This window comes from Vulpes lagopus, chromosome 14 (assembly GCF_018345385.1).
Source record: "Vulpes lagopus strain Blue_001 chromosome 14, ASM1834538v1, whole genome shotgun sequence".
Taxonomy (NCBI): Eukaryota; Metazoa; Chordata; class Mammalia; order Carnivora; family Canidae; genus Vulpes; species Vulpes lagopus.
The window spans coordinates 18,769,670-18,789,916 of record NC_054837.1 but is presented as its reverse complement, the minus strand read 5'-3'; the positions used below and the strand labels follow the sequence as shown (position 1 = coordinate 18,789,916).

At 45.2% G+C, this 20,247-nt stretch overlaps 1 protein-coding gene across 3 annotated transcripts in view; it reads right to left on the bottom strand.

Moving 5' to 3' along the window:
- The window catches only part of USP30 (ubiquitin specific peptidase 30), a 28,006-nt gene extending 10,920 nt beyond the window's left edge, over window positions 1–17,086 (bottom strand). Inside the window, exons 1-7 of one of the 3 annotated variants that reach the window (XM_041729168.1) lie at window positions 16,876–17,086; window positions 13,334–13,443; window positions 12,077–12,259; window positions 7,078–7,181; window positions 3,479–3,577; window positions 2,841–2,886; window positions 1,347–1,441 (exon numbers count right to left, since the gene is read on the bottom strand). In XM_041729168.1, the coding sequence (XP_041585102.1) occupies window positions 1,347–1,441; window positions 2,841–2,886; window positions 3,479–3,577; window positions 7,078–7,181; window positions 12,077–12,259; window positions 13,334–13,443; window positions 16,876–16,958 (720 nt within the window). In that variant the 5' untranslated portion in view covers window positions 16,959–17,086. The remainder of the gene's footprint in view (window positions 1–1,346; window positions 1,442–2,840; window positions 2,887–3,478; window positions 3,578–7,077; window positions 7,182–12,076; window positions 12,260–13,333; window positions 13,444–16,875) is intronic. The other 2 variants (XM_041729166.1, XM_041729167.1) reach the window with 2 other exon arrangements.
- Window positions 17,087–20,247: the final 3,161 nt, after the last annotated feature.

Below are 20,247 nucleotides of genomic sequence, written 5' to 3'. Positions count from 1 at the left end.
TACCCTTCCCCCTGTTCACACACACACACTCTCTCTCTCAAATAAATAAATAAATAAAATAGGACGAAAGGAAGGAAGGAAGGAAGGAAGGAAGGAAGGAAAGAAGGAAAGAAGAAAGGGAGGGAGGGAGGGAGGAAGGAAGACTAGTTAGGTGGAAACTAACCAGACAAAATAGACTCCAGGATAAGAAGTCTTCCCAGGGATATTTAAGGAAGAAACAAGACTGATCTTAACCAAAGTCCTCCAGGAAATAAAGGAAGAAGGAACACTTCTCCCAGCTCATGGTACGAGGGCAGTATAATCCTCATAACAAAACTTGACATTACAAGAAAACTGTAAGACCAATATTCCTCCTAAACACAGACACTAACCTCTTTTAGACAGTATCAGCAAATCAAATCCAGTAATATATGTAAAAAATTATAATCACAATCAAGTAGAGTTTATTCCAGAATCATAAGGTTAGTTTAATATTAGAAAAATCAATCTGGGATGCCTGGGTGGCTCAGCGGTTAAGTTCCTGACTTTGGCCCAGGGCGTGATCCTGGAGACCTAGGATCGAGTCCCATATCAGGCTCCCTGCAGGAAGCCTGCTTCTCCCTCTGCCTATGTCTCTGCCTCTCTCTGTGCCTCCTCTCATGAATAAATAAAATCTTTAAAAAACGAAATAAAAAGAAAAATCAATCACTATCACTCAACATAAAAGGAATAAAAGAAAAACATGACACTGAGTGAAAGAAGTTAGTCGCAAAGGACCTCATGATTCAGGGCATAGGAAACGTCCAGAATAGGCAAATCTATAAAGACAGGAAGCAGGTTAGTGGTTGCCTGAGGCTAGAAGAGCAGGGGAAATGGAGAGTAACTGCTAATGGGGGAGGAGGGGGGAAGGGTTTACAGGGTGGGAGTGGGGACAGGGTCAGCAGGGAATGAAAATACTCTAAAACTGATCAAGGTGACAGTTACACAATTCTCTATTTTTGTATTTAGTTGGAATTTTTCAAATAAAAATTATTTTTAAATGTTGAAAGCAAAACAAAAACTAAAGTAAAAACAAAACAAAAAAACCAAAAACCCAACCAAACAACAGAATCTGTTGTGCCTACCGCAAACATACAGACCCAAACTAGACTCAGTTCCTGCCAATCCACAGTTGGTCTGCTGCTCTCTGAGAAGATGCCACCTGAGGGTCAAATGACATGTGGGCCCTGCTAAAGGGAGGTGGTCAGTCCACAAGTGCACAGAGCCCAGGTGACTACAAATGCCATCTACCAATGTCAGTCTACATTCTCCAGATGCTCTCAAAAGAAAACCTTGCCAAAAATATCAAGCACTGGTATTGTATTTACCTGGTGTTCACAGTGTTTGCAGACCATATTACTCGTCAGCCTTCCATGGAAAGGATGCTGGGATTTCCAGTGATTAGACGTGGGATGAGGTGACCCTGAAACACAGGACGTGTTTTGCTTTGCTATCTCTAGCCCTTTGGCACCAACCTCAACTCACTGTCCTATTCAGTGTTTCGTAGCAACTCCCTCTTCAGAAACAAATGTTCCTGAAAAGTAAACTGAAATAGCTTTCCTCATTGCTTTCCATCAAAAAGACAACCCATTTCCTTCACAGGAGAATTTATACAAGTCCTTAAATGTGGTTTCTGTATAGTGGCTAGGCCACACTAAAGGAAGGAGTTTCTACTGTATGTTACCTTGAATTTAAATAAAATCTTGAGGGGCACCTGGGTGGCTCAGTGTTGAGCATCTGCCTTTGGCTCAGGTCGTTATCCTGGGGTCCCAGGATTAAGTCCTGCAACAGGCTCCCCACAGGGAGGCTGCTTCTCCCTCTGCCTATGTCTCTGCCTCTCTCTGTGCCTCCTCTCATGAATAAATAAATAAAATATTTTAATAAATAAATAAAATCTTGAAAGGAAAAAAATTAAATAAAAAAAGAATTTGTTTCGTTGAATAATGTGTTTTCACCAACACTCACTTAACATGTTTGAGATGTCAAAGGAAGGATACCACAAGTGAACATTTGAGAAAGTGAGATAAACTTCAAAAAATCATCAGAATAAGCAAAATCTGAAAAACTGGGATTTCTTTTCTTTCTTTCTTTCTTTCTTTTTTTTTTTTTTTGGATAGGATGGGAGTTGGAGGAATCAACAGTGTGGGAAGCTAGTCAGAAACACACGCCCTAGAGTCATGTGGCCCTGGGCTCCATCCTGGCTTTGCTTTTTATTAGTTTTATAACCCAGGAAGTCACTTCTCTGTGAGGTTTGGTTCACTGGAAATGGGGACAGTTATTAACCCATTATCTCCACGATTAACTCCACACCATTGCTTTGAGGCTTAAATGAGATGCTACAGTGCCTGGCAAAAGTTTGGGGCTCAACAGATAATCATTGTTATTACTACTGATGCACAAAGGAATTCACGCATCTTTTCCTTAAGTTGAGGTCTTAAGAAAACAACAATCTCCTTCTAAGGAGGACCGTGATCATTTGCTGAGGATATGACCATTTCGGCTTAAGAAGTTCCTCACGAGATCAATTCAAGAAGGTAGAAAGAAAACTCTTGTCTGAAGTAGAAATAAGTCCATCACTTTTTCCGAGGCATTAAAACTGAGCAAGGCCTCAGTGTGAGGCAACAATTCAGGATGGCCCAAGGGAACCAACGCAAAACTGTTTCTAAAACCCAAGTCCCTTTGCAAGTACACGCAGTTCAAGCTGGATAGAATGTCACCAGAAAAAAAACGGTGTTTTGTTTTGTTTTTAAAAAAACAAGCAAATCATTGTCATATCTCAAATGTACCCATCTTATGTGTTACAGTTCAAGGGGGATGATTACCTCTTGTGCGGCAGGTTATTTGTTTAGGAGTTATTTCTGGCTGCTGCTGTAGGGGAAAGAAAAGAAAAAAAACACACTGAGAACCCAGCTATGATCCCTTTTACCTGCCTCACCCTGCTCCTAAAGCTTTCAAGTTTCTCTGTGGATTTCATCACTTACACCTAACTTTTACTGAGAGATCCTAAAAGTAGCCCTAATGATCCTCTCTGGTTGGTTACTGTACCTCATCCTTCATCAAATGCTATCAAAACACATTTCCTCTCTCTGGAATATGCCCCTCCCTTCATTAGGTAACTTGAATCAACTCCCTAATATTTATAATGTTCCAGAGAAATGAGGCTTCATTTAGTATTCCTATGGTTCCTGGCCCTCTCTGTTAAATAGGGGGAAAATACCTTCTCTTCTCAAAGCCAACACAAATTGCAGCAGTTAGTCATTTTAAAGAGCCTAGAACACTCCTAACCAGTCACCAATTGCAAAGTCTGCAGCTTGAGACAAACCCCAGCTCCATGCCCAGTCTTGATTTTTACTGAGACTTACTTTTGAGTTCAGGGTTATACAAAGATTATACCTATACCTCCTCTACCTAGGAAATACGCACAAACCTCACACATGGATTGAAAATACTAATGGCTTACCTCCAGGGAATGCACATCAAACAAATGTGTGACCCGGGGCTGCCGATCCCGCTCATCTTCCAGGGAGGACGTAATGACATGGAATAACTCGTGTGCATCCTGTCAAAGGGTAAAGAAGGTTCAGACGGGGCGGACACAGCATCAGGAGTGCCCCTCTGTGGGCCGCCAGGCAGATTTCCTGCACCTTTCCACCTCCTCAAGGTCCAGCCCATTTATTTTTTATTTTTTTGGTCCAGCCCATTTAATGGAAATTTATATCCTAGATATTTTCACAACAAAGGACCTTAACTAAGGGGCCCAAGAGGAGAGAGAAGGAGAGCAAGCTGTAGGGGGCCTTCACACCACCTGTCTCTGAGCCTGGTTCAGCTCTGGCTGACCCTCCACTGGACTACTCCTTTTTTACTGCTAAAATACACACACGATGTTCAGGTGGCCATTTTCACCACTTTTAAGCGTACGAGTTCTGCAGGGCTAAGTACATTCACACTATTGTGTGATCATCAGCACAACCCATCCTGTGGACTTTTCTACCTTTCCCATCTGCAACTCTGTCCCCCTCAAACACTGACTCCCCACTGCCTACCCTAGCCCCTGGGGGCCACTTTCCTACTCTGTCTCAGGCAACCTGGCTACTCTCGGGATCATACTGTGTTTGTCCTTATGTGACTGGCTTATTGCACTAAGCTCAATGTCTGCGAGGCTGATCCATGTGATAGCACATGTCAGAATTTCCTTCCTTTTTTAAAGTTGAGTAACATTCCATTGTGTGTGTTTCATAAGTATGTCCATGTATACATACTCTATTGCATGTGTATACACACACACACACACACACACACACCCCACATTTTGCTTATCCATTCATGTGTTAATGAACCCTGGGCTGCTTCTACCTTTGGGCTGCTGTGAATAATACAGCTATGCAGGGACACCTGGGTAGGTGCCTTTAGCTCAGGTCATGATCCTGGGGTCCTGGGATGGAGTCCCACGTTGGGCTCCTTGCAAGGAGCCTGCTTCTCCCTCTGCCTGTGTCTCTGCCTCTCTGTGTCTCTCGTAAATAAAAAAAATAAAATCTTAAAAAAAAAAAAATACAGCTATGCATGTGGGCGTACCAGTGTCTGTGGAAGTCCCAACTTTCAATTCTTCTGGGCACACACCTGGACATGGAATTGCTACAACGTATGGCAGGGGGCAGCTCTTTAAGGAGCCCCTCTCCCCAAAAGCCAAAGCCAGCCCTGGCTCTTCTGGGATGGGTGAGTCTCTCCTCCTCCGAACTCAGATGGCACTGACCCTGCTGGGCTCTCCCTCCACTCACCAGGGTGATCTTTTAAGAGGCAAATGCCTTTACTCTTCTGCTTTCAAGTTCCCAGTGGCTTTCACTGGTGGGGTAAATCCCCCCTTTTCAGCTGGCCCATGAGGCCTGAGGACCTGATCTGGCCCCTCAAGCTCCCTGCCCCACTCGCCACGCTGCACCCTGGCTTCCTTCTGCTCCATGAGCCAGCCATCAGGGCCTGCTCTTCCCTGTGCCCTCGCCTGGGAAGCCCACCCATATCTTCACACAGCTGCCTCCTTCTCATCCTTCACATTTCTGCTGAAAAGGTACCTCCTGAAGGAGACCTTCCTGCAAGGATCCTCCCTGACATAAGCCCCACCCCCTGCCACCTCCTGCCGGTGCAGTGGCAGTCCTCTACCCCCAACACATACCCTGAATCATGGAGGACTCTGTCTCCCCTACCTCAACACCAGTCTGAACCAGGCCATTGGCGGCCCGGACACCTATAATGGCTTCTCAACTTTCCTCTCTGCTCCTTCTGGCCCACTTTGACCCCTCCAGTACAGCATATCTGTTCAAACAGACCAGGTCGGAGCAGACCCTGTACAAGGCCGCCAGTGGCTCCCCACTGCACACAGTAGAAGCCCAACTCCAGTCCAGGGTGGCTGAGGCCCTGCATAATCGGCTCCCCGCCACCATCTGAGCCCCTGACTGCAGCCACGCTGGGCTCCTTGCCCTTCCCCAAACACGGCATCCTCAAGGCTCTCACCCTGTACGGTCCTATCTGGAACATTCTGGCACCCAGCTCCTCACAGGTTTCCCTTCTTTTTAGACTTCAGCAATAACTTAACATCTCCACAAGAGCCTTCTCTACCTAAGGGAGTCTCCCCACTGCTTTTCTCTACCACCTCCCCCAACTGTACATTCCCCCCCACACTCTCACTGGCACATCTACCACCTCCCCCAACTACATTCCCCCCACACTCTCACTGGCACATCTTATCTTATTAAGATAAGCATGCTTATCTTCTTGTTAACGCATCTTGAAATGGCTTCATTATTGGCTCCAGTCCTCCACCAGAATATAAACTCCCTGCGAGCAGGAGCCCTGTAAATCACATTTGCCTCTGCAAACCCAGGCCTGAGGCAGGCACTCAATATACATTTGTTGCGCTTATGAATGAATCCCCTCTAGGCTATGAACGCCAGCAAGCAAGAGAGTGATGGGAGATCCCAAAGATAAATAAGGCTCTCGAGGGACAGATGTGGCAGCCTGGCTATTTTATCTAGCTGTAGCGCTATAGCCTGAAGAAGGCCCAGCTTCTCCTGGGAGGCTCACAGACAAGGCATCTAGACCAACCCTTGAAGCAGGAGCAGGGGTTCACCAGGGAGAGAAATGCCAAGACAGGCTGGAGTCAGACCCAAACCCTATTCCATCACAGTGAATCACGGAAGGATGTGGCCCTGAGAAAAGGAATGTCTTGCAGAAGAGGGCAGAACTTCAGTGTGCACTGGAGAACCTGATTGGCTCAAATCCTGCCTCTGCCACTAAAACAGCTGTGTGACTCTGGATGCATCACTTTGCTTCTCTGAACCTCAGTGTTCTCATCTGCAAGATGGGGACGGTAAGAGTCCTTACAGGGTTGCTATAAGGATGACAGTAGAGAACCCCCATGAGGCAAGCACCTGGCCCAATACATCCCCCACGGCTCTAGCTCTAGACAGTGAGAAGTGGTTGGCAGTGTAAGTCTACTGTTGACTAATGAGATCAGTAATAATCAAGATGAGGGTAAGGCCCTGGGCCAGAAGCTCTGATGCGTTTAGAGAGGAAGAGGCCAACGTGGAGCCATGCTTGCCTCTTTCCCATGCACACTACAGCTTAGTGTGGCTGCAGGCTGAAGCTTACTTTCTAAGGTAAAGTAAAGCCACCTGCCTCTCTCTGAAGGACCCAGGTGTTCCTGGCAACCAGTGAAATGCAAAGGCACTCAACAAAAAAGAGGCAAAAAAAAAAAAAAGAATGAAAAAGAGGCTCATTCTTTGGCAACTATATGTTTAAACCCTATCTTGTTAACCTCTCCACCCACAGGGTAAAAAAAAATAAAAACAAAAGGCTGCATTTCTCCTCTGATCATGAGAATAGGAACAAAGTTCATGATCTGGTCCCAGAATACTAAACCATCCCAGAAATGTAAACTCCAACCAGACAAGTGCAAGGTCAATACTGGCATTTATTCCTCATGGGGCAGCAAGGTGACTAGTTTTCTGCCACCATTGCCAGCTCAGGCCCCAATGCATTAGTGAGCAGGATTTTGAATAGGGTGTTCACCTGTTCTTCAAATGAAGAGATCTGCCATCTGTACATCCTTAAGACATCCAACAAGCAGCTTGCATCTAAGACCTCATCGTCGGTGACTTCTTGGCAGGATAAAGCTGGAAACCAAAAAGGTAATGTAATTATTAGATTTACTAACCTAACAACAAACCAGGAAACCTACCGGACCACACATCAAAGCCAATTATGCATTCATCTCACTGTAAAGTTTACCTTGGAATTATAGTTCTCTCATTATTCCTCTTTGTAGCTTTACTCAAGGCTTAGAGGGCTGTTAGGCACCACGCGTTTACTGAATGAATGTGATTTTTCATGAGCCTGTAGTATTTAAATGAAGTAACTGATTTCAGCTATTTGAATTGCCATCATCAATATATATATAAATCGCTGACTCCCTTCAATAGGACTCTCTCTGGGGCCAAGGGGCCTTCACTTGTGTTTGCCCTCAAATTTCTGATTTTCATAGCAAAGCAGGAAGCCATATGTGCAGCCTGAAAGGGGCTGCTGAGTAGTTTTCTTTTCTTTTCCTTTTTTTTTTTTTTTTTTAATGTAGGCTCCACACCCAGCATGGAGCCCATTGCGGGGATTGCATTCATGATCATGAGATCAACACCTGAGCCAAGATCAAGAACGACATTCATTCAACCGAGCCAGCCAGGCGCCCCAGTTTACTTTTCAACCATAAGTAGAATCAAGCTTAATAAGCAAAAATCCAAGTTTGGTTTATGATTTGAGTTTATAATTACAGCTACATCAAGGGTTGACAAACTTTTTCTGTCAAGGGTCAGACAGGAGATATTTTTGGCTTTGGAGGCTCTGCAGCCCCTATCTGACTCTGCTGTTATAGCACCAAGGCACCCATAAAGAGCAAGGAAATGGGCGGGCTGTTGCAATAAAACTTTACTGACAAAAGCAGTGACACAGATGTGGCTCACAGGCCATAGTCTGCTGGTTCCTGATCTTGCTCGTGGCCCCTTCCACACTATATTTCATTGGACTGGTATTGCTAGAGTGTGGGAGATAAAAACACAGGGGCCTGCCACCTCAGTGCAGCTTCCCAAGTTCAATAACCTCTAGGAGAACTAAACCAGCCTCTTTCTTCTCTTTGCTTTGCAGTTAGTGAACTTGAGACCTTCCTTTGAATCCTTCAGGCTCTCGCTTGGGAGGTTCTTCAGCAATACCACCTCCATCCCTACCTGGACTTGGTGGTGACCCTGGGTGGTAACCTGTGGAGAAGCAGCAGCCCTGGTAGCCAATGCTAAGTCCTGAGGCTCATCTGATCACTGTAGATATGCCCTGGTGTCAGATTTGAACCCTCCAGATTTGTACCCTCCTTCCCTTGTTCCTCCTACACTCCTCAGGTAGCCTGTCTATTAGCTTTTTCCCTCCTAAGGAAAATTTGAATGTCCCCTTTAGCCTAATTTTGCCTAAAATGCTGTGGGGAAATTCAGCAGTGTCTACTACTTTTCATATCCTACAATTCATATTCTAGCAATCTGACTTTCTCAGGATCTATGCTAGGGAGATGGGCTCGTGTGAACTAGGGCACAAACAATAATATTCACTGCGGCCTGTTTACACCAACAAGACCCTGGAAGCAAATAACTAAATAATATTATCTTGCCCATATGGATACTGTGCCACTGTGAAAGTGAATGAGGTTTGCAGATCACATATCTGCTAAGGGACTGAGATCCAGAACGTATGAAGAACCCCTGAACTCAACAGTGAAAACAAAGACAACCCAATTCCAAAATGGACAAGGGACTTGAATAGACATTTATAAAAAAGACACACAAAAAACTATACACACAGCCAGAAACACATAACAACTCCTGTTCAACCTCACTTATCAGTAGGGAAATGCAGATCAAAACCACAATGAGATTTCACTTCACACCCATGATGGCTACTATCCAAAAGACAGACAATAACAAGTGTTGGCAAGCATGTGGAGAGTAGGAACCCTTCGTGCACTGTCAGAGGGGTGGGAAATACAAAATGGTACAGCTGCCCTGGAAACCAGTATGATGCATCCTCAAAAAAATTAAACAGAATTACCATCTGGTCCAGCAATTCCCCTTCTAGGTATATACCCAAAAGAATTAAAAGCAGGGACAAGTAGATACCTGTACACCCATGTTCACAGCAGCATTATTCACAGTAGCTGACGGTGGAAACAATCCAAATGTCCCTTGACTAATGAATGAACAAAAGGTAGTATGTACATACAATGCAGTATTGTTCATATTAAGCCTTAAAAAGGAATGGAATTCTGACCCGTGCTACAACGTGGATGAACCTCAAGGACATCACGCTGAGTGAAATCCAGACACACAAGGACAAATACTCTATGATTCTACTTCTATGAGATACAAAGTCAAACTCATAGACAGAAAGAAGCACAGTAGTTTCTGGGGTCTGGGGATTGAGGAGAATGGAAAATCACTGCTTGTCGGATAGAGTTTCAGGACGGGATAATGGAAAAGCCCTGGTGAAAAGAACAGTGAGTGTGGTTGTCAAACACTGTGAATGTACTCAATGCCACCCAAATGTGTACTTAAAAGTAGTGAGGACGATACATCTTCTGTTACAGAAATTTTACCACAATTTTTAAAAAGTGGGTGATGGGGGCAGCCTCAGTGACCCAGCAGTTTAGCGCCGCCTTCAGGCCAGGGCGTGATCCTGGAGACCCGGGATCGAGTCCCACGTCAGGCTCCTTGCTTGCATGGAGCCTGCTTCTTTCTCTGCCTGTGTCTCTGCCTATCTCTCTCTCTCTCTGTCTCTCATGAATAAATAAATAAAATCTTAAAAAAAAAATTGGGCGATGGGAATGAGGAGGTTATCCACAGAAGACATAAGACCAATAAACTCACAAAAAGAAAAAAATAAAAAAGAATGAAGTAGGGCTACCTGTACTGAAACAGATATCTCTCCAACACGGATATGATTCTGTTATTTGGTTATGAAAAAACATAAACGAAAATCAGTATGTCATTTCTATGGGTGCTTAGAAACTTATCAAAATGCACAGAAAACAGTCTGGGAGGATACACTTTTGTATTTTACTTTGGGAAGAAACGAGGGGAACAGGATTAGGGCAATGATAAAGGGAACTGTAGCTTTATGTGTGATGCTTTAATTTTTTACAAGGAGAATGTATTCATGCATTACTTGTCAAATTACAAATTATCTCTGAAAACCAAAATAAATGACCCTGAAAAGCAGAAGCAGGGAAGGGAACACAGATTCCAGGTGGAGCCACCCAGACAGGCTCTGGTTCCCAGCCCCACATCATGCATGTGAGGAGGAGAGCCAGTGGTCACACCACAATTCCTGAACCTGTGTTATCTGCCTGTGTACACATTTCAGCTTTCTGCTAGGGAATGATATTTTTTTAAACAGGGTAGTAGAAGAAATTCTTTTCTAATCACTTGTTATACAGAAGAGCAGAACTTGCTTTCTGTGTCAGGCTGAGATCACCCGGGAATATATCTCAGTGAAGCAACAGTGAGTCGAGTGTTTTTTAAACCCAATTTTTTTTCTGACTGTGAGAGTCATGCCTGCTGTTGAGAGCTCTAGAAATACTGTTGTTTCGTTTTCATGTTTCTGAGAGGTCAACTGCATAAGACCAAAATGGCTGTGGCGAACATTTGGGTCTTTTTCTGTCCAACCTTTATCTGTGGAAATCTTTGCTTTGCTGAAATCAAATTACAACATATTTTGAACACTGTTTTTTTTAAACTCAACATTATAGCCTATGCCCCTCCCACATTAAAAAAAAAAACACAACAAAAACAACAAAAAACACTTTACAAAGGTGATGCCTAATAGCTACATAATATCTCATTGACTGACTGATCTCTTGCTGCTGGACACCCACCAACTCTCCTCCCAGGCCCTTCCTTATAACCAGGTGCTGGGAAATCTTTGTGCACCTAACAGCATTTCCCCAAATTGCGTTCTGGGGCATGTCCTCGGGACGTTAATTGGCGTTATGGAAGGAAAAACTATTCTGCGGGCAAAAAAGCTAGTTGAAAAATGAAGTGGGATGGGTGATTTCTTCAAACCCGTTTCAAGCCTGTCTCCACAGAACTCTCCCAGCTCAGGGTCGCTGCTCGGCCACTCCTGAACTCATCTGCTCAGAGAGCGCCATTTCAGGGGTGTCTGGGTGGCTCAGTGGTTGAGCCTTTGGCTCAGGTCATGATCCTGGAGTCCTGAGATCGAGTCCCACATCAGGCTGCCTGCATGAAGCCTGCTTCTCCCTCTGCCTGTGTCTCTGCGTCTGTCTCTCTCTCATGAATAAATAAATAAAATTAAAAAAAAAAAAAAAAAAAAGAACTCCATTTCAGGCTAGTGTCAACCACGGTCTACTGAGTTCCTAGGTCAAATGGTCTGGACACTTTGCAAGGTATCACCGTGTAGTTCCAAGCTGCTTTCCAGAAAGTTGGCCCTGTGTCACACCACCAGCAGCACATTTGAATATATTGTCCAGCATCAGGGCAGGGCTGGGGAGTTTTCAGTCTTTGCTGATGGGTAAAACAAAGCTAACCTCACTGTTACATTATTTCTATTTCTTCCATTTTGGCTGAATTGAACAATTGAGTACCTATTAGACGCTTGTTATATCTACTCAATACAACCTGCACTATTTCTTCTGCGAACTACCTTATTACTTAGGCTAAGACACTTCTTTTTTCTAAACTTTAACAAACCAGAGTACTTCATACAATCAAAATACTTAAGTGGCATGGATCTGTTCCCTTTTCTAAAAAGCTGTTCATAAACTGACAATTTTTAAAAGAAATGGTTACATCTTTATTTTTTTTTTAATAGCTGTTCATATCTACTGGGCCCTTGGTGGTTTTGTTTGTTTGTTTCCATGATGATCTACATGATCTTTTTTCACACAAAAGCTATTAATCCTTCACTTGTCATCTGGGCTGCTGCTTTCAAAATGTACATAAACCCCTTTAAATTCCCAGCCAGATACCTTTGAGGAGGTGCAACAGCGTTAAGGATAAATACTGGTGGGGTGGGGTCTCCTTCTGATCCCTGGTGTACTGGGTAGTAAACTCTTCCAGCCACTTGATGAAAGCAGGGCAGGCAGACAGGCCTTGTAGCAGGGAATTCATGAAGCAGGTGTTCCCTAAGTTGACAAGGCCAGGCACCAGTCCTGAAAAAAGCGGGGAGAAGAAGAGAAAAGCACATCACACTGGCCCAATTCTTTCTTTCTCTCCCATTCAGGAGTCAGACTTTCTGTACTGGAGCCTGAAACTGAAAATCCCAATCTCGCAAAGTCCTTATCCACACACATCAGGGGGCCAGGCATCCTGTCCGTACCGAGCCCTGGTCCTAGGGCTGCTCCCTCAGAAGCCTGTAAGTGACAGCAGACATGTCTCCTATCATGTGTTACTTCTGATCACCACCACGGTGTCTGGCACAGTTTGGTTGACGCTGAGTGTACAAAGACACTTCATAACATCTCTCTCTCTCTCCTTTGATAAGAAAGCAATGTCAGAACAGAAGAAAACAATTGTTTTTTTGTTGCTCCCCAGGACAATGATTTTGTTCTTGTAATCAGTTAGAAAGACACCACCATAGCAATTCTGATCAGTCTTTCTGCAAAGAGATCAACAAAATCTGACATACTTCCCTTTTCTGCTGAAATATTTTTTAAAAACTTTTTATTATAAGAGTTCTTAAACATGCACAAAAGAAGAGAGGATATATAATCAACTCCAATCATAACCACCCCCAGACTTAGCAATGATCAACCATTTTGCTCTATCAATCCCTTTTTTGGTTTGCTTGCTGTGGCTGAATTTTAATCGACATATCTGTTTTAAAATAAGGAAACAGAGTTTTGTATTAAAGATGTTAAATGGAAACTCTTACAAGCTTACTAGCAGCTACTCAGTGAAACCACAAATGCATCACACAACCAGTCAGCTGTGCTATTGAATAACACGAGCGCCATATAAAGAACAGTCAGACAATTAAGCCATGTGAACTTTTTTATTACAGAGCATGGCTCAAACTCAAGATTTTAGAGGGGAAGAGACAGAAATCTTTTCATTATGGGACCTAAAATAATGAGTCATTAAAATTAATTTCTGTTTAAAAGAAAGTACTGCCCCAAAACTGGAGATCCAAGAGAACAAAAATACCCTCCCCTTTTTGTACTGTTTTGGAATAATAACGGGTTGGGTCAAGTCTGCAGACTATGATATAATGACCTCATTCTTACCTTTTCTACGCTTCTTTCTTTCTGTAATGGGACCCCAAATCACGTAGATTCCTGCGGCAAGAGCAGCAGCAATTCCACCTATAACACCCCAGTTCTTCATGACTTTATATCTAAAAAGGAAAATAGGTTTACTGTCTTCCCTCATCACAAACACAATATGTGTAAATACAGATACAGGTATGAAGAAATAACATTTCATTAGAATAACCGACTAGCCCACCAAACACCTGACTTTCAACTTGAACTAATAATACAGTATAGAATTATGTCTTGAAAATCAGCATGTTTAGACATTAGGATTTAAAATCTAAGTCAGGGCACAGAAGCCCCATCTCACTCAGAGAGGAGGCGAAGGTTCTCTGCCTCCCATGCTGCCACTATATTGGCTACCTCAGGGCCTTTGCACTGCTGCTCCCTCTGCCAGGATGCTCTCCTCCCTATCACTGCATGGCTCTCTCACCTCCCCTTCACTTCTAACCAACAATTAGAACTTGCATTCCTCGTCTCTTCTACGTAGGTCTGGATTTTCTTTACGTTCTTTTTCTTCTTCTTTGTTAAAGATTTTATTTATTTATTTGACAGAGAGACAGCACAAGAGCATGCACAAGCAGAGAGAGGGAGAAGCAGACTCTCACACAGCAGGGAACCCAATGCAGAACTCAATCCCAGAACCCTGGAATCATGACCCGAGCCAAAGGCATATGTTTCACCAACTGAGCCACCCAGGTGCCCTTTTTATCACCTTCTAACATAACATTCACTTATCAGCTATGGTTATTGTCTGTCTCCCTCACTGGAGAGCAAAGTCCCCGCAGGCAGGGATCTTTGTCCGTTTTGCTCACTGACATATCCCAAGTCTCTAGATCACACGTGGCACCTAAGAGGTTCCTAATAGTATTTCCTGAATGATTGGACACTGGAGAAAACACGTATAAGTGAATTTATCTTTTAGATTACTAAACAGGGAGAAGGCATACAATATTACAGATGATAATCTAAGTATTTACTAAATTAACGTTTTCTTAACTTGAGTTAACTCTTGACTTAAGCACTTAAGTTATTCTTTTACTACAAAGACATTTCAGCGATTTAAAACGTTGTTTTTATACAAAGTTATATATTTCCACCAAATAAACAACACGTGTGTGAATATATATATGTGTGCCAACAGATAACTGTACATGAGTGTTTGGTATGTGTATATGTATATTCTTATTCCAATATTTGGATCATGTGACTATTGTTCTGAGTTCAGCTCAGTCAACATCAATTCAATTCAACGCTAGTAACTCTGTCTACAACATCCACCATCTTCCTATGTCGTAACCAATATGATACATAACTGCTAACTGAATTCCAAATAAATCTTTATTCTCCCCAAGACAAGTCAACAAAATGTGCACAGAACTTGGTTAAGAAAGGGGTGTTGCGAGAGGCCTGGGTGGCTAGGTGGTTCAGCATCTGCGTTCGGCTCAGGGCGTGATCCTGGATCTGAGGATTGAGTCCCACATCGGGCTCCCTGCATGGAGCCTATGTCTCCCTCTGCCTATGTCTCCACCTCTCTCTGTCTCTCATGAATAAATAAATAAAATCTTTAAAAAAGAAAAGAAAAGAAAGAAAAGAAAAGAAAAGAAAAGTAAAGAAAAGAAAAAAGAAAAGAAAGAGGTATTGCATTAATCTGGTTCCATTCTGGCTCTTGCTAGTCCTTAGAGCATCGTCTTACCTTCTCAAGCTCAGCTTTGTCACTTGTACAATGGGGATGACCATGAGACCTAGCTCATGGAGTTCTGAGACTAAACAAGCACTAGAGCAAAATTAAGGGCTTAAGAAATGCTAGCCACAACAATTATTAGGTATCATAATCTGAACTTCATTCATTAAAGTTATTCTTGAATTTCTTAGTGCATTACTGTGCTGACTTCCACACAACAGGTATATTAACCAAAGTGCTAGAAAGGTTAAAAATAAAACAAAACCATCATTGAAATTCTAAAGCACTTTACAACTGCTTTAAATCCCCTGAACAAATGCTCATATTTAAGGGCGCATACTATATGCCAGGCACTGTAATAATCTTAGCCTCAAAACAACCTGACAGAGATAGTCTCTAATATCATCTTCATTTTCTTTTTCTTTTTTTATTTATTCATTCATGAGAGAGGCAGAGACAACAGCAGAGGGAGAAGCAGGCTCCCTGTGGGGAACCTGATGCAGGACTTGATCCCAGGACCCCAGATCACGCCCTGAGTCAAAGGCAGACACTCACCACTGAGCCACCCAGGCGGCCCATCGTCTTCATTTTCATGGAAGAGATGTAGCCAACTTGGTCAAAGTGAGAGAGGCAGTGTGGATCTGAACTCATGCCAAGTCTGTGCTTAAACCTCGTGAGGGAAACTAAAGGACAGAGTGTGGAAGGGAGGAGAGGTCTTGCCCAGGTCCTCAGCAAAGTATAGACAAAAAAACCCAGGGTCAAATGGTGACCCCGGAAACCCCCATTCCTCTGCAAACTGACAACACAAGGAGGGCAGTGGGGTCCGGGAGTTAAAAAAGATCTGTCTTCTCCCCCATCTCTACGGTGAGGTCAGCTGCAGGGCCCCAGGCAAAGCCGTCTCGAGGCCTGCTTCCCATCTCCAGAATGGGGGCACTGGACAGGACAGCCATTGAGGGCTCCCGGCCCTGGAATAATAAGCTCTTTAAACCTGCACCGGTTCCAGACGAAAAGAAGCTAGGCTGAGCAACAGGTCTCAAGTCATTTAGGGTCAGGAATGGGGGTGCAGCGTTCAGCCCTCGGGCCTGGAGCCCATGGGAAGATGAAGAAGAAGAGAAGGGACACAGGGACCCTGACAGGATCGGGGCCCCATACTATCGGGGTCCCTAGCAGGAATGGGAGACCCTACCAGGCCTCCAAGCCTCTACAGGTGAAGGGGTCCTGATCTGTTCCGGGCCCCTTGCAAGACAGGGATTCGCTAATAAGACTGAGGACCCGCGCAGAATAAGGGATGGCTGTCTTAACTGGGGGCGGAGGGGCGCGGCAACAGGCTTCGGGGTACCGACGAGGTGGGGGCAGGGCGAGCCGGTCCGGGCGGCCCTGCAGGGCGGTGCGCACCGCGGCGGGGCTGGGGAGCTCGGCGACACCGGGGAACGGCGGCGGCCCCGGGGCTGGGGCGCCGAGCAGGACTGAGGGCTCCTGGGAGGCCTGCAGGGCACCGAGAGGTCTGAGGGCCGCCGGCAGGATTCGAGGCTTCTCAAGCCGCAGGGTGTCTGGAAGTTCTGGGGACAAGGACAGGGCTGGAGGCGGCGCTGGCGGGGGGGGGGGGGGGGGGCTGAGAATTCGGGGCGCCGGCACACCGGGGGAGGCCCGACAGAACGGCGTCGCCGAGCAGCCGGAGGCCCCAGGCCCGTCCGCCCACCCTGAACGCGCCCGACGCCGAAGCCTCGGGAAGGCTCGCTCCCGCCCCCGGGGGCTGCGGGCGCCGCGACCAGGCCGCCCCAGGCCCAGGCTGGGGGCCCCGGACCCGGCCGCCCCGCCCCCCAAGGCTCACCTGACCGCCGCCCCGGTGCGCAGGAAGCGCTGGATGGCGCGGTCCGCCGCGGTCACCGCCGCCTGGGCCCGGGAGCTCAGCATCGCCGCCGCGCCGGAGACCCGCCGCCGCCCCCGCCGCCACCACCAAGCTGGACCTGCGGCTCCGAAGGCTCCCGACGCGGCGGAACCCGCCGCCGCCGCCCCACAGCTCCTCCGGGGAAGGTAGGACGGAGGACCGGCTGCCCCGAGAACCGGAAGCGGCTGCCGCCCGAGAGCCAGAGCGGACGGACCACATCCTTGTTTTCCCTTCTCTCCCGCCCCGCCCGCGTCCTCCGCCCTTAGCAACGGGCGCCGGCGTCGGTTGCCAAGGGAGGCTCTGCGGCCCGCAGGCCGGCTGGATTATCAACTTTTTCCCTGGCTCCGTGCATTTTAAATACAGGTGTCCCACTTCCAGCCCCTGGAGTCATTTAAAAAAAATTTTTTTTCGTTATGAAGAGGGCAGTCCCCCCCGAAAGCGGGATCAGGCCTCGGCCACCCGTAGTTCTGGTATTGTCAGAGTGGAATTAGGCTGCAGAGGAAGGGCCTTTAGAGAGCACGTGGCCCATCGCTGACGGCGTCCATCGAGAACCCCCGGCCTTGGATAATAGCCACCAAACTCACATGCATTGCGAAGTACGTCACATACGTTACTCGCATTCAACCTTCACACCAACCCTAATGTGACCCACACTTCATAGAAGGCAGTAAGCAGCTCGCACGTGGTGGAAACGAGATGGGCAGTGAAGTCTGTGTCTCCAGAAGAAATGTAACGGAGGCCACATTTTATTTCCTAATAGCCTCATGAAAGTTAAAAAAAAAGAAAGAAAGAAAGAAAGAAAGAAAGAAAGAAAGAAAGAAAGAAAGAAAGAAAGAAAGAAACTAATATGAACCACAGCTTTTACTTGACCCGATAGGTCCAAAATAGTGTCATTTCTTTGTAAAGGTTATTAACGAGATCATTTTACATTCTTTTGCTGTACCAAGTACATCTGGTTTTGAACCAGGTGCTTTTCCTGAGCTCTATAACTGCAAGTGGCTGGTGGCTACCACATTAGACAACACAGCTTCTAGAGCCTTAGAACAGAGAGAATTGGTGCTCCTTTTTAAGATTATTTTTTATAAAGATTTTATTTATTTATGAGAGACACACAGAGAGAGGCAGAGACATAGGCAGAGGGAGGAGCAGGCTCTGTGCAGGGAGCCAGATGTGAACCTGGATCCCGGGACTCCAAGATCACGCCCTGGGCGAAAGGCGGGTGCTCAACCACTGAGCAACCCAGCCGTCCCACCCTCTGTCCCTTTGTAGTTCACTCTTCCATGTACTTCCAGCCTTTGGCAAACACTGATCAAGACTGAAAAGTTTTAAAGGCCAAGAATACCAAAGCATGCATTTCATTAGACATCAAAGCTGTGACCTCATCACCTGTTGCGTACTTCTGGAAAACTCAAGGGTACACACATGATTGAGTGACAGTGGGAAGGGCAAATGAAAAAGTCTTAGTGTTATTAGAAAAATAGTTTTGACCTCAATAACCCCCACAGAAGGTCCTCAAAATGGGGTCCTACATCTACATTTTGAGAGCTGCTACTGTAGCCTGCCTAGTGAATGCTCCGCCATCCTAACAGGTATGCTCAGCAGTCTACATACCATTTTAAATAATTGGCATTACAGAGTATAGTTGATCAATTTACAAATTTCTGACTATTTTATATGCCTTATCTCAATTTAATTCTTGCAATGACCACATGAGCAATAATAGTACAGACAGTCCCCTAACTTACAATTTGAGTTAGGATATTTTGACTTTACAATGGTATGAAAACTACATGCATTCAGTTGAAATCTTACTCTGAATTTTGAGTGTTGATCTTTTTCCTGAGCTAACGATATGCAGTTCGATGCTCTCTCATGATGCTGGGCAACGGCAGCCAGCCACAGCTCCCTGGTCAGCCTGGCAACCAGGAGGGTAGACAATCGATAGAGCCATTTTGCACCCATACAGCCATTCTGTTTCTCACATTCAGTAAAGTATTCAATAAATTACAGGAGATAGTCAACACTTTATTATAAAATAGGCTTTTGTTAGATGATTTTGCCCAAGTGTAGGCTAATGTAAGCGTTCTGAGTCCATCTAAGATAGGCAACGCTAAGCTGTAATGGTCAGTAGGGTAGGTGTATTAAATGCATTTTTGACTTAGGATACTTTCAACCTATGATGTGTTTATGGGGACATAGCCCCAGAGACGTCAAGGAAGGTCTGTACCCACTTTCCATGAAGTTAACAATGCCTGCAGCCTGGTCCTTGCTGTTCCTCTAACCAGTAGGGGTGTGGCTGTCATTGACTAATAGAGATTCTGAAAAATAAGGATATATTACTAATTTATGATGAAGCTACTGCCAGGAATGAGGCAGTGTCTGCTCTAACATCCATCAGGCAGATCAAGGATTTGTAGCATCCTGGGAGATCACAAGGTCATCTGTCAGAACCTTTGGCATCTCTCAGCTGCTGGGATTATTTTGCAGGTAAATGGTTTATTTGAGATCCTAAACTCCACAAGATAAAAACCTGAAGTGGTATTTTTTCAACTGCCCCAGAACCCCTCCTTACACACCATGGAGTAGGTCCCTAAATAATACAACTTTGTAACTACTTTCAGAGATCCATCTCATTACAATATTTAAATCACTGTCCTGTTTATTTTTGAATTTAAAACTCAAACGTGATTCAGAAGTCTTCTCCCAGACTCCAGAGGAGAAAGTGACCTGGAAAGAGAGAAGTCCAGCTCTGAACACCTTCCTCACTCTGTCTCCTAGCTCCCCTGTGTCTCAGAAGACAGACCTCAAAAATTGTAATCATACAGTCACACAAAGCCACAGAAAGATCTAGAATCCAATCGGGTTTCTTTTTAATATTTTAAAAAGTTGTCATTGTGCTGTATTTTCTTTTTTTTTTTTTTTTTTTTTTTAATTTTTATTTATTTATGATAGTCACAGAGAGATAGAGAGAGAGGCAGAGACACAGGCAGAGGGAGAAGCAGGCTCTATGCACCGGGAGCCCGACGTGGGACTCGATCCCGGGTCTCCAGGATCGCGCCCTGGGCCAAAGGCAGGCGCCAAACCGCTGCGCCACCCAGGGATCCCCCTGTATTTTCCTACTAGATAGATAGACTATGAAAAAGAGCTTTGAATTCCTTTCCAGTTTTTAGAACTTGATGCAGGGTTTGACATAGGCTTTTCCTTAGGGAATTCTCATTAGTAGAGACCTGGGTGCACCTCTTCTCAAAAGCCACAGCAACCCAATCCCTCTTAGTAAACCCTGAGGGCAGGATGGGCCCCAATGGCTGGCTCTGG